This window comes from Dermacentor andersoni, chromosome 11 (genome assembly GCF_023375885.2).
Source record: "Dermacentor andersoni chromosome 11, qqDerAnde1_hic_scaffold, whole genome shotgun sequence".
Lineage (NCBI taxonomy): Eukaryota > Metazoa > Arthropoda > Arachnida > Ixodida > Ixodidae > Dermacentor > Dermacentor andersoni.
The window spans coordinates 120,800,725-120,814,627 of record NC_092824.1 but is presented as its reverse complement, the minus strand read 5'-3'; the positions used below and the strand labels follow the sequence as shown (position 1 = coordinate 120,814,627).

Sequence of the window (13,903 nt, the reverse complement as noted above, 5' to 3'; positions counted from 1 at the left end):
GAAGTTAAGAGTCATGTTAGGTAACTGCAAAGTCGTCCAATGGATCGAAGCTTTTCTAATGAATCGCCGACAGTTCGTTAGTGTTAAAGAAAGCCAGTCTACAATATGTGAGGTCGTCTCCGGAGTGCCGCAGGGCTCTGTGCTGGGACCCCTGCTATTCCTAATATTTATCAATGACCTGATAGCAGACCCATCGATTCAAGTCAAATTATTTGCAGATGATTGCGTTATTTTCACTGAAGTAACCTCCGCAGCTGACCAATCTAATCTTAATTCTTACTTAGATCAAATACATGAATGGTGTAGAAAATGGAAAATGTCAGTGAACTTGGATAAAACTGTACGCATGACAATATCGCACAAACACGCCCCTTTACAGTTCAACTACTCCCTACTGGGTACCCCACTAACTCGAGTGACCGAATACAAGTACTTGGGCGTAACTTTGACTGCAAATATGAGTTGGACTACCCACATTGACAATATAGTAGGCAAGGCAAATCAAAGATTAGGATTTATTCGACGGACTTTCAAACAAGCATCCGCAGAATCCAAGCTTATTGTATACAAAATGCTAGTTCGTCCTATAATGGGATATGCGTGCGAAGTCTGGGATCCTTACGACCAAAAGAACACACTAAAATTAGAAGGTGTGCAACGGCGTGCCTTGCGCTTCATTTTTTCCAAATATCGAAGACAAGACTCGGTGTCACCGCTTTATGAAAAGGCAAACATTCCTTTGCTTAAAATGCGAAGGAAACAGAAAAGGCTGAGCCTTTTTTACAGCATTATGAATCATATGGTGCTGGTAAACAAGGAACGCTACATAACCGAGACAACATCGCGGGTAGTAAGGAATAAAGATCCAAAGTACGTGAAAGAAGGTAGATTTTCTAAGGATTGTTTTAAAAATTCTTTCTTTTTGCAAACTGCGAGAGAATGGAGTAAACTGCCGGAGAGAGTGGTAAGCGCGAGAGACTGCGAGCAGTTTCGGGCCCAACTTCAACAATACTCTTCTTAGTTTGCTGGTGATTTCAGTTTTTGATACCCTATAGTGCTGTACTAAGTACCACAAGCTGATGCACTAAGTGTCACGAATTGTTCTTAATATTGTTTGTGTATACCTGATCATATGCACTGCTGTGTGTTTAGTGTTTGTTGGTGTACAGTATGTAATACGTTATTGTACTCATTCCTATCTTGGCCCTGTAAAGGGCTGATAGTATGTTCAAATAAATAAATAAATAAATAAATAAATAAATAAATAAATAAATTCTTCAACTGCAAAGCTTTCTGAGAAACCTATATGGGTTTCCTTTGTAGCTTCATGCTACATTTGGGTGGGTGACAATTTTCCTTTTCATGACACTTCTTCCATCTTGCAGGATTCCACAGAACTGATTTGCCAACAGTGTATGGGTATGTCATGCAGCAAATCTTGATTTCAGTTTCTTGTTTCTCTTTCCTCTTTAAAGATCCCCTACTGAAAACAATTTCAAAGGTCGAGCCAAAGGAAAAAGTACCACGTTTCAGGATCATCCCAGGCATCATCGATTTCACTTGAGCCAACAGGAGCCCACCTCTCCGGAGGACGGTCATCATCTGGGCTCTCTCGACCAGTGTCGTCCAAGGAAAGCGATTCCATTTGAATAATCTGAAAGAATTTCATTTCATTTCATTTCATTTATTTTTCCCTTAAAGGCCCGAAGGCATTACATAAGGGGGGAGCAAAATCAAGGTCAATTTTTAGAACAATAACAAAAAAAAGAGTATGTAACAGTTAAATGTTCTTGTCACGCGTATACAATGCAAAGTAAAATTCACGGGATTGAAACACGAGAAAAAAAGAAAAATATAGATCTATATATGAAACACTCAATTATACACGAGAAAAATACAGTGAAAAAGGCATCACACGGGAAACAAGTAAAAATAAAAAGTAATCAGCTGTTCAGAGTGCCGAATTGAAGAACCTTTTGCCCTCATGAAAAATGGTCATTTAGTTTATCCCGGAATGATTTGCGGTTAGTGCATGATGCGATGGTATTTGGCAGGCCATTCCATAGTGCTATCGCGTCCGGAAAAAATGATGACTTTAAAGCTAAGGTGCGACAGTTGATGCGTGCGATGCTATGGTCATGGCTTAGGCGGCTAGACGTCCTGTGCGGGGGTTGCAGCTTTTCGTGTCTCGTGTGTGGGTGATAGTAGAAATGATGAAGAAGACAGAGGCGAGATATAATGCGGCGTGACTCGAGTGATGGGATGGCCAGGGAGTGTTTCAGCGCGGTAATACTGGTTTTTCTTGAATAGCATGATGATATAAATCGGACGGCGCGATTCTGCACGGCTTCAAGGTCAGCGGCGAGGTACGCTTGTGATGGGTGCCAAATGGATGAGGCATATTCTAGTTTTGGGCGAATGAATGTTATATATGCTAGTTTTTTTTATGTCGGGGGATGCGGCCTTCAAGTTACGGCGTAGGTATCCGAGTGTGCGAGAGGCTGTAGCGCAGATGTTTTGAACGTGAGTTACCCATGATAGCGATGGTGTTAGATGGAGGCCAAGATATCTGTAGGATAATGCGGAATCAATGGAAAATGAGCCAATACTGTATTGGTGCAGATTCACGGTGCGTTTTCTGGTGAAAGACATCGATTTGCATTTGTTAATGTTTAAGGAGAGGAGGGATTTATCGCACCAAGAGGAGACAGTGTCAAGATCGGACTGAAGAAAAGATGAATCGCTGGTTGCCCTAATCACTCTGTATATGACGCAATCATCGGCAAAAAGCCGTAATTCCGATTTTATATTGCAAGGGAGGTCATTAATGTAAATTAGGAATAGTAGTGGTGACAGGCCGGCGCCCTGAGGGACTCCCGATGTTACATTGGAAAGAGGAGAGTGGCTATCATTTGTAGAAGTGAACTGCTTGCGCCCTGAAAGAAAATTTTCGATCCAACGGATTAGGTTGACGGGTATTCCTAGTGATGAAAGTTTTTGTAATAAATGATTGTGTGGGACCCGATCAAATGCTTTGGAGTAATCGAGGAATATAGCATCTATTTGGAGGTTGGCATCCATGGATTGGAGCAAATCGTGTATGAACTCTGCAAGCTGGGTTTCACATGAAAGGTGTTTCCTAAAACCATGCTGGTGCGAATAAAAAAAGTTGATAGATTCAAGATGTGTCATTAGGTTTGTGGATATAATGTGTTCGAGTAATTTTGATGGCACACTGGTTAGGGAAATAGGACGGTAATTAGAGGCTAATTTGCGGTCACCGGACTGGGATGATTTGGGCAATTTTCCAATCATGCGGAACTTCCTCGGATTGTAAAGACTGGGTAAAGATCAATTGTAGTATCTGAGCCGAAGTCGTTGATGTGTTTTTTAGTAGTTTACTATTGATATGATCACAGCCTGCTGACGACGACAGTTTTAGAGAAGCAATAAGGTTGCTGATACCGTTAGTATCAACCTGGATCATAGGCATCGCCACTGATGAGGATTCTGGTGAAGTTATGGCGGTAGAGATGCTTGCAGGAGAGAACACCGAGACGAAATAGCGGTTCAAAACACTGGCACACTGATCTGGTTCGACTGGTTCTCCATTAGTTCCCATAAGCGCGATTTGGTTCGGGCGAGACCTAGGGGATAGGATGCGCCAGAATTTGTTGGGATTCGACTGTAGGATTTTATGTAGATCGATGGAAAAGAATTTATTTTTTGCAGCAGCTAAGTTTTCAATGTACGTTTTTGTACATTGATGATATCGGTCCCATGTAGTAGGGGAGTTAGATTTCTTTGCTGATCGATAAAGGCGCTTTTTCTTGTTTAGGAGACGTTTCAGGCTTACGGTAAACCACTCATTGCTATGGTCGGACCTAATATTTATTTTTGGAATGTACTTGTTTCTGAGGTTTATCATTGCTGTTTTATATAATTCCCAGTTATGGTTAACTGTTCTGGATAGATAAGACTCGCGGAAATGCTCATAAAACCGTGTAAGTTCCGCGTTGATGGCATCGAAGTTCGCTTTATTGTAATTAAAGATTATCTTTTCAGCGGTTGATCTAACTTTCAGCAGTAATGATATAGAAATGTGTAGAAGTGCATGGTCACTTAGTCCAGGAAGAGCCGTTACACCCCTAATGTCTTCAGGACTGCATGTCAGCAAGAGATCAAGGGTGTTATTCCCTCTCGTCGGAAGTGTTATGGCTTGATGGAGACTGAAATCAAGGGTTAGATCGAGGAATTGCTTGGGCTCACTGGACAGCGATTTACCAGGTACGCTAAGTAGAGGCCAGTTAATCTGGGGGAAATTAAAATCGCCAAATAGAAAAAGAGGTGATTTGGGGAAGTTATCCCTGATATACGCTAAACTACGGTAGAGTGAGTTGATGAAAAATGTCCCACAATCGGGTGGCCGGTAACAAATGCCAATTATAGCTTTCACAGATGAGGTATGAACACAAACCCATGATAATTCGAGTACGTCGTCGTGGTATACTAAGGATGATGACAATGTATTTCTTACGGCTATTAAAACACCGCCCCCTCTACGGTTGCTGCGATCGCGACGGTACATGGTGAAGTTAAGATTAGCGGGAAGGACTTCGTTATCGAGGATATCTTCAGTTAGCCAGGTTTCAGTTAGAATGATAATGTGTGCGTCAATGTCGTCGATGAAGCTAAGAAGCTGGTCACGTTTTGGAATTACGCTCCTTATGTTGGTAAATGCGATATGGATGTCGAGGTAAGATGGAGGACGTCTGTTGTGAACATGATTTGCTGCGCGTCATTCACTGCTGTCGGCGTTGGGAACACGTGCCGTACATTCCGTCACTCATTCATTCCGGCGTCATTCACCAACACCATGGTGTCGCTTGCAGTTTTGGAGATTCCTCGATATTTCTGTACAGCTATGCATTACATGCGCAATCAAAGAGACCAGCCTAAATTTACCTTCAACTTCCAGGCCTTAATTCTGCACTGATGAAGCCATTAATAATAATCTCTTTTGAATAACTTGACACTATTTTTGTTCATGCTATCATACTGCCCGTGGATATTTCTTGACTGTAGCTATAGGTTCCTTTCATATTCGCAGCATTTCTCAAATGCAAATTACAAGGAGCACGATTATGGCTTCTAGCGCGAAGTGAAACACGGACACAGAAAGGAGCAGACAGGACGAGCGCTCGTCCTGTCTGCTCCTTTCTGTGTCCGTGTTTCACTTCGCGCTAGAAGCCATAATCATGTTACCGTACCAACTCGCCCAACTGTCTATCCTATTGCATTACAAGGAGCACACCTATTTAAGCACGTTTCGTTATCTATTGTTCTCATACATTGAACTTATTGACTGCGCTCTCTCCACTCCTTCTACAAGAATAAACCTTACTAGATATGTGTCAAACATTATAATAATGAAAGGTGAGAGAGCGCGTGCACGTACTTTGATGATTTGAGGTCATCAAGAGTGAAATAGACGAGCAAAAATTTCTGCACAGTACGCCCGCCGGCACGCAACACGGCGTTCGCTCCTTTCGTCGAACACTCGGCATTTGGTAATGCACTTTCCTAGCATTAACGGAAATGCACTTGTCCATAAGAGTGACAGCTGTGCCAGTATTCCGTAGGCAGCGCATCCTTCGAGATAAAACGAAAGAAAGAAGGTACATGTTGTGTGCAGCTAAAGAATATTAAGCCGTGAACCCCTCAGTCTAGTGTAAACCAATAAATTATGCGCACCTCAACGTCAACAAACTCAGATCTCTGAGTGCTGCATGATGCCAGCACGCAGAGCCTGTAGATGAAAGGAAATAATTTGGAAACCGAAAGAATCTATAAATGCTTGAGGGGTTCACGTCTTACTACACTGCATAGATGTGTTGGCTGATTCACAGTTTCATGGTACATTTTTTTGTGCGGAACCTTTTACTAGCGTATGCTTTCCAACCCTTCAAGTCATATGTTTATTCACTGCACGGTAATCGTAACAACCTGGTCCCAAAGTATACACACACCAGTACGCTTTCTTGTAATTGAACGAAAGTTCAAACTAGATATGGCCCGAATGCATCATGCGAGCTAAACATCACGCCTAAAGATCAGGCAGAGTGCGGTATGGCGCGTATGTACCGCTTTCTGACGGAAACAGTAAGTGAAAATTGAGCACAGTGAGCAATAATCCTTGCCTGCGTATCCATGAAGGATGATCCTTGGGGAGCTACAGGAAAAGGTAGACGAATCGTTCCTCGAAATGCCTCAATGCAGCCTGCAGCACACGCACAGATGTTTCGACCTGCTGCACCCCGAAGGAGAGAATATGTTGCTGTTTACTTTTATTTGGGGTTGTCATGGCTGCACAACGTCATGATCAACGTCACCTACCAATGCAATGCCTCCTTTAAAAGATGCCTGCCGTGTGAGCTGAGGAGCTGGTTCCGGCCCGTCTCTTCTTCCTCTCCACCAGGGTCGGCTGCGAGCGCTAGTTGCGGCGGCTGCTCCAAATTTGAATCACGTTTTCATGCCTCTGAGATTATAGCGGAGTCTGTAGAGATCCCGGAGGCAGAACCTGCGGTCTCTGGAACGCGCGCCAGCCTAGTAATCGTCACTTCCTCCGCAACAGAAAGTGGTGTCGGCAGCGAGCACCGTCTCTCCGCGGCTACCCTGAACTACAGGAACAGGAACCGCCCCTAATGATGCTAGGTAAAAAAAGTTGATCTCGAAGGCCATGCTTTTGCTGATTGAATGCGCCGAAAGCGCTTGTAAAACGAAAACACGTCATATCCCCCTTTTTAAACATTATAGACTGAGGCTAAAAGGGCTTTCTCTGAAGCAGGAACGCAGCTAGTGTATCTTGCCGGTGACGGTGCGCATTTGCCCAACGATTTGCCGCGCACCTGGCGGACACCCAACGTTTGCGGACACCGACCAATCACGTGCTGGCGTTGCCTGCAAACTTGTTTGTTCCCCCCCTCCCCACTAGTCCGTCTGTGTTACTGGCGGCTGGTGGCGCGAGAGGCAAAGATCGCTCGGTTAGCAGTTGCGGGGGGGGCTCGTGCATGAGATACCGAAGCAGTTGCATGGTTGGTAGGTGGGGCACCCCCGAGGCGGCGACCAGTTACCTCTCCAATTACGCTGGCAGTCCACGACTCCCTGCATTGTCTCTCCGCGCGCCGTGCTGTGCTCGTTCTGCGTTATGTGCCCCTAATGAGCGCCTCCTGCCTGCCACCGATGGTGTGTGAAGTACACAACGGCCATGCGCGGTCATGGTGATTAGATAACGGACTTCGGCCGGCAGTGGTGCTTGCTGGCGGCCTACCCGCGGAGTGTGCTTCGACCGGTGTCAATCGGGAAAGTCGTGCGTAAGTGCTTGAGGCGGTGGGTTCCTACTGTGCGTCGTCGCGACTCAATAGCATGCCGCTCTTTGGCAAGAAGAAACGAGACTCGGATTCCCTGTCCCCTGACGGCGACGCCGATGCCAACGGCGCCGCACCTGGAGGATCGCCGACGGCGAACGGCAGCGGAGGCGTGCACCCTGCTTCCTCGCCCGCTGGTTCTACAGCCGACGGTCTGACCAAGAGCCTGCCCAAACCAAAGCTGGTGTTCCACTGCCAGCAAGCGCAGGGCAGCCCGACCGGCATAATCTCCGGCTTCTCCAACATCAAGGAGCTCTACCTGAAGATCGCCGAGTGTTACGACTTCCCTGCTTCGGACGTGAGTAGTGTCGCCGCGTTTCCGGCTCAACGGGAAAACGAGCGCCCGGCGTGTTATGTGACGCGCTACTACAGCCACGCGAAAAGCTCTACCATGGCCTAAGCGGTCCATGAACCAAACACCTAGCAGTTTTGTAGGGATTGACAAGGAATTTCCGACTTAATGCTGAAGTAGCTGAAACATCGTTTCCTTACGTAATTCCGCGTAGTTTGTACCGAGTTTGACGGTTCAGACTATGCGCGCTAATGGAAACATTCGATTATTCCTCTTCGAACGCGGCTAGAAGTACACTAATACGTGCGCAGATGTGGGTGTACACTGCCCGCGCGGTCTTCAAAAAATCTTTGCATTCCACGAGCAGAACGTTAGCACTCCCGCTCCACGAGCATTTTTCATTGTACGTACGTCGTTTTGTATTTCCCTGAAATGACGACGAAGGGGGAGAGGGTCACAACAAGACCGGCCGGCCCGGTAGGAAAGTGGAAAATTCTGCTTTGTGCCGGCTGCGGGGCTTCCTGCGGACCGCACGCTGCTGCAAGCCTCGTTGCCCTGTGCTGGCGCGTTGCTTCATCCCCGTTTTTTCTTGTCGACAACAAAGAAGCGGGGATGAAAGGAAGCTTTTCTTTCTTCCTCCATTATTATTTCCCAAACGGCGCACAGTTCGGATTAGGTCACAGCACGCGGCGTGGCCGCGGATTACAAAAAGCCCGTTTCTGCAGCCGGCACGGTACATGTAGTATGTGCGCGTTGCGACGTGGCCCATCGTCTTGCGAAGGGCTGTCCCGCGACGGTGCTGTGTCATTCGTGTGTAACAGCGATGCGAAAGCAAGAGCACGCAGTGCTTGGGCGTCTGTCGACACGGTTTTGTGCGTCTGGTGTAACGCTACACCTGGCTGACGCCGCTTCGACCGCGCGCGGTCGCTCGGGTCAAATGCCGCGCCGATAGCGGATGGGCTGTTGGGAGGAGGCTGCCGTTTTTGACGGCTCGCTGAAGGCTGACTCGCGTGCGAACTTGTCCCACACAGAAGGGCGCACTGTTGCTGACTCAGAGCGCGACCTGTCCGTGGGCACGTGTTCTGTGACGTCTGCCTAGCTGTACTGTGACACCGTGCTTGAAATGCCAAGTCCCATCAAGATATGTCTCTGATAGCGCACTGCATAGTCGTGCATTATTTCCGACTGGGCAGTCCGCCAATAGTACGTAGGACGAATTCCACTGGCTGCTCTACCGCGCCAGCTGCGGTTGTTGAACGTTTATGAACTTGCTGCATTGTCTTGCTGCTTTGCACAAGGACGCTAGTTCGATCGCCGGTCATAGCGATTGCATTGCAAGGTAGGCAGCGCAACGACCTGTGTGCAGTGATTTCATTCCATGACGTAAATGGAAAGCGTCATCGAACTGAAAGTAACACGGCGCTATAAAGGAATACATTAAGGGTCTCTGGACACTCGCTTATGTGAACGTGGTTGAAATTAACAGCTCGTGTGCAGTTTCGGGACACAATACCCAATCACCTTGTGACCAATTAATGAGAAAGCATATTCTCGCGAGTTGATTTGGCGCAAAGTGGCATGTTTCTTCCATTGGTGAGCCCTAATTCCGAAATGTACCAAGGAAAAGAACCATACTTTGGCTGGAAATTAAACACAGCATGCATTGATCTTTATACAGGGGTCAGGTATGTGGAGGGAGGGGGTAGACGAACTTTGTTTTTTTTTTTTGTTTGTTTACCATCACCACAGCAATTGTCATTTTGTGACTCCAAATAATCGAATAACTATGTATGTAAAATTTCTGTACATGTGCTTGTTTTTGAACTGATGTATATAATTTCAGAGAAAAAGTGTACGACGTACATTGTTTTCGCACAATACATTTATAACGTTTCGGCGGGTTAACCAGCCTTTGTCAAAGTGTCAGTCTTTGTTTAATAGGCGCATCTGGACGGGTATGTGGATATTACGTTACATTTAGTGGAAGTCTTCTTTGGCACAGCATGCCCAGAAATACAAAGTTTCTTGCGCAATTGAAGAGCTTATTTAAGTCTATTGGTAAATTTGTTCACTGAAAGGTGTATTAAATTTATACAATGGAAAATGGCGCATGCCGCATACGCCCCTCCATGTTTGCCTACATGGTTTTGGGTTCCCAAAGACTGCGCCGCGAGTGCGCCTGTATAACGATGTCGCCAGTGTCCACGCTCATTCTTGCGCGCACCTCTCTGATGTGCCGTAAGTGTATGCACCCTCCACATTTGGACCCTTATGCTATCGTTTGGCCCAACAGCGACGCGATAAACTTTTTGCTACAAGTGAAAGAAAACACTTAGTCTGAATGGAATGGTAGATGCCTGCTTTAGAACTCCCTGTGCCTTCGGCCGGCAGAAAACTTTCCATCAATGCTGAACTTGACTTCCACTCCCAAACTGCGGTGGCAATCGCAGTACGTGAAATGTCAGATTTTACTGCGCATTCGCGTTTCCGAAGCGTTGCCATGCAGCATGCGCATATCAAGTGTTGACAGGCCAAGTTATGTTTCTTTCGCACTTTCTTAAAACCGTGTAATCCACTTGTATTTATAACTGATAGCTAGCCGTGACCGCAAAGCTTTGTTTAAATGTATAGAGAGTGGTGAAACACGTGTTCCTTTCTGTGTTATTGCAGTGTCAGTATAAGGTTATACCTAAGGCCCTCGCCCAAACCATATCGTCGTCCACGTTACAGTTAAGCTGGCCAAACGCAGCCCTTTTGCATCTGGCGCAGAAGAACGGGCGCTCCCTCCTCGTTCTTCTGAAGTGGTTGCCCTGGTGCTGCTTCGAACATCCACTGACATTGGCCTGACATCGTCATGTCAGGCCAACTCGCCCAGCTATGTGTACGAACCTCCAAACTTGCACGAAATTGCCGATCCGTTCCCGTGGAATCCGGTCCCTCTCCGCACCAGGGCAATGCGACGCGGGTGACGTCCGCGCCGCCTCGTTCCTGCCAACGATGGATCGCCGAACCGGCCCATCGTTAGCAGTGTTGGTAGCAGAGCAGGTGGTGTTGTCAGCGAATTTTGATTATAGCCGTGACAGTCGAGGAGGGGGCCATTCACACGGTGGATGATGACCTTTCGTGTACCGGGCAAAAAAAAGCTGAATCCCGCTTTCTATTTTCAAGAGCACCACTTACGATAGGGACGAGGAAATAGAACACAGGACATTCACAGCGTGTCACTGCGATCGTAGTATTTTTAAAGTTATAGAGGTTGGCAGGGTATATAACTACGAACCTGTCACCTAATATATCCGACATAACTTACGAAGTTTTCCCTTCGGAAAACCTTTTCCGGTAAAATCAGACGTCTAGAGGACAAGGTTATTCCGCTTGAAAAACTTTGCTGATGCGTCCCTCAGAGTGCACTTAACACCAGAGCGCGCAGTAGATGCTGTATGATGCAGCCCATATGTCTGCAGTCGGCTCGGTTAAATGGACAACGCGTCGTTTCTGTTATTTTACTACTGGCACTGCTACCCGTCACTATGCCAACTAAATTAAATACAAGTGCCGCTTTGCCTTATTGCACGCGTGTTTATGTCAACTGTTCTTGGTTTCGTTATTACGTAAGTGCGTTCATGATGAAAGCCTCCCGACTCAGTCTTGGCCGTTTGGACATTGCGCTCGAGTTTCCGCCTCCCTGGTTGCCACAATGTTGCTTCGAAATAATCCCGCACTCAGCTAGGCGATTGTTGTTGGGTTGAACCGACGGGACCGTGCTGCACTTGAGTAGTAGTTGGTATTCACGGCTGTCTTCTTGTCCTTTTCTCTGCCGTATCTGTGTGCATCCTTTTTCGCGCTGCTTTTACCATTACTGCATGAGCCAGCTGTAAAATGAAACGAGTGCGCTACATTTTTGCCGTTAGCACGTGGCGTGCACTTTGACACTAGAAAGTTTCGTTCGATATCGACCATGTTCACTGCTGCAAGTAGTTACAGTGGACTCGCGAGAGCCACGTAGATTCCATTGGACTGAAGCATGTAAGATAGACGGCGTGGGCTCAGCGCGGTTTGGGAACTGAAAACTAGCGAAGCCTTCGATGTATCGAAGTATTTGCTGCTCGGTGTGGCGTGTGTGTTGTGCAACGATGGGCAAGCATCTTTCGCATTGGGAGAGGCTTGCGGCCAATCTTAAGCCCGCTCAAGCCCGCTTCAGCGAGGGAACAGCGGGACGCTCGCGACGCTCGTTGGCTGTGAAAGCCCACCGGGGCTGTCGGGGACGGATAATCGAAACAGTGTGTCCCACTGAATCACGGAGTCTATGGGCACCTGAAATGCGTGCCGCGATGTCAGGTTTGGCCGTATAGGGCCAATGTCTCTTGTTTTCAGGGTAACTTTACAATAGCGAGTCACAACGACGACGCGAGACAAGACTGCACTCTTCTCAACTGAAGCTTCACTGCGCAGATGACTGGCTGCTTTCATGGAGTCCGCCTCGAGAGCTGTGCGGCACATCCCGCCGCGCGCAGCTATCGGGGCCGCACATCTGGATGGTCCCGCCCGGGGAGCCACATGACCCCAATTCTGGCCATTATATATACTACACGCACGCCCGAGTGTCGCTGGGACGCATTAGCACACGCGTTAGCTGCCCCTGTATTTGGTCGCCTGAACGGGTTTGGTGACGAGAAGCGGTAGTCAGTCCACGGAGCTCCCATAGAGGCGTTTAAATCTGTAGTGGGTCATAATACTGCAGGGGCAGTGTGGAAAAAAATGCGGCGCCTCTGGCCTGCAGGGCCAGGATGCCGTGGGAGGTGGCGCCGTTGCATCTTATCCGCTTCGTTTAGCCACGCAGTTACCTTATGGCAACTCAAGGGATACGGTATGGCGCTGGGTGGCTTCGCAGGAACGAGGGATTTTATCTTTGCAGAAGGGATCGCCCGCTCACTAAGCCATTTCTGGAGTGCACTCGTACTTCAATCAGGCACACATGGCAGAGGCGTATGTGTGACGTAGTTCAAAAGAGACTGTCGTTGGCATGATGGCTTTTTTATCCCGTGTGTGTGTGTGTGTGTGTGTGTGTGTGTAAGGTGAGCCTCAGTACAAAGCTAGCAAGCGCATCAGACGCCCAATAGGGACTACGGTTCATCATTGCCTTTTCGCTGAATGCGGCAAGGAAATTGATGCGGCACAAGGCAGACACATGGTCAGTAATAAGGGTGCACTAATTACATTTTCTATTAGGCAGGGATGACGCATGTTTCACCCTTATTTTCGATGTCGAGTGCTTCCTATATGTGGCATTCCGTTTTATATCTCTCATATAACGTTCCGCCCGGACATAGCAGCGTAAACGCATTCTTTGCAGTGGCTTGCCTATTGGCCGCGCTGCAGCTCGCAGGCACATTCTTAAAGGACAAGTGGATGTATCATAAGTAACGCTTCGCGCACGGCTCGAATCCCCCTTCTCGCATATTTCACCCACCTTTGGCAGACAGCTCGCGCTGTGGTTTGCAGGACCGATCGCTTTCGTGGCATGCGTGACCATATACCGGATCTCGTGTTATTATCCTGAATAAGTTATTCACGTTTATGACGTTTGAATAAGTTCAAACGTCATAAACCGGCGCAATGATTCAGTTGCTCGAATGCGAGGTCGCGGGTTTGACTTCCGGTCGCGTTCCGTTGGGGGCCTCATGAGTACAATAGCGCTCGTGCAATTTTAATGTTTAGGTGCACGCGAAAAGAATTGCGTACACAATAGTCAAAAGTTAATCGTGAGCCCCCATAGCCCGCTGTGTATAATTTGGGTGTCGAAGCGCCATAAAATAAATTCAGCCTGTTCCATCAACGACTTATCACGGCACAATGCGCTGAGAATAGCTGACATGCACTTCGAGGACCGAATCCGCGCACTAATGTCATAAACCTATGGGGTCAAAATTAAGCGGAGAAAGAAAGAAAACTTCAATGCAATGCGAGTTTTACGGCGTTCCCAGCCCATGTGTGTGGTCCGGACCCATGTGTGTGAACAGGCCGCCATTGGAATCTGAACCTGGCAACGTTAGAACGTTATCAGTGAGGCAAGTCTAGCAGTGTTATTGGAGGAATTAGAGGGTAGTAAATGGGATATAATAGGGCTCAGTGAGGTTAGGCGGACAAAAGAAGCATATACAGTGCTAAAAAGCGGGCACGTCCT

At 47.4% G+C, this 13,903-nt stretch overlaps 2 protein-coding genes across 7 annotated transcripts in view; one reads left to right on the top strand and one right to left on the bottom strand.

The window, feature by feature from the left end:
- LOC126539640 (RUN domain-containing protein 1) overlaps positions 1-6,457 on the bottom strand; it is a 67,141-nt gene extending 60,684 nt beyond the window's left edge. For 2 of the 4 annotated variants that reach the window (XR_008614300.2, XR_008614299.2), the window contains exons 1-2: positions 6,201-6,367; positions 1,524-1,654 (exon numbers count right to left, since the gene is read on the bottom strand). Coding sequence is in view for 2 of the 4 variants with exons in the window: in XM_055075496.2 (XP_054931471.1) it covers positions 1,524-1,654; positions 6,201-6,212 (143 nt within the window). In the remaining 2 variants the exon portion in view is untranslated. Of the gene's footprint in view, positions 1-1,523; positions 1,655-6,200; positions 6,370-6,396 lie in introns of those variants that run through there. The other 2 variants (XM_055075496.2, XM_055075497.2) reach the window with 2 other exon arrangements.
- Positions 6,458-6,975: 518 nt separating this feature from the next.
- The window catches only part of kermit (PDZ domain-containing protein GIPC-like protein kermit), an 86,178-nt gene continuing 79,250 nt past the window's right edge, over positions 6,976-13,903 (top strand). For 2 of the 3 annotated variants that reach the window (XM_055075502.2, XM_072285260.1), the window contains exon 1: positions 6,976-7,725. In XM_055075502.2, the coding sequence (XP_054931477.1) occupies positions 7,426-7,725 (300 nt within the window). In that variant the 5' untranslated portion in view covers positions 6,976-7,425. The remainder of the gene's footprint in view (positions 7,726-13,903) is intronic. The other variant, XM_050186167.3, reaches the window with a different exon arrangement.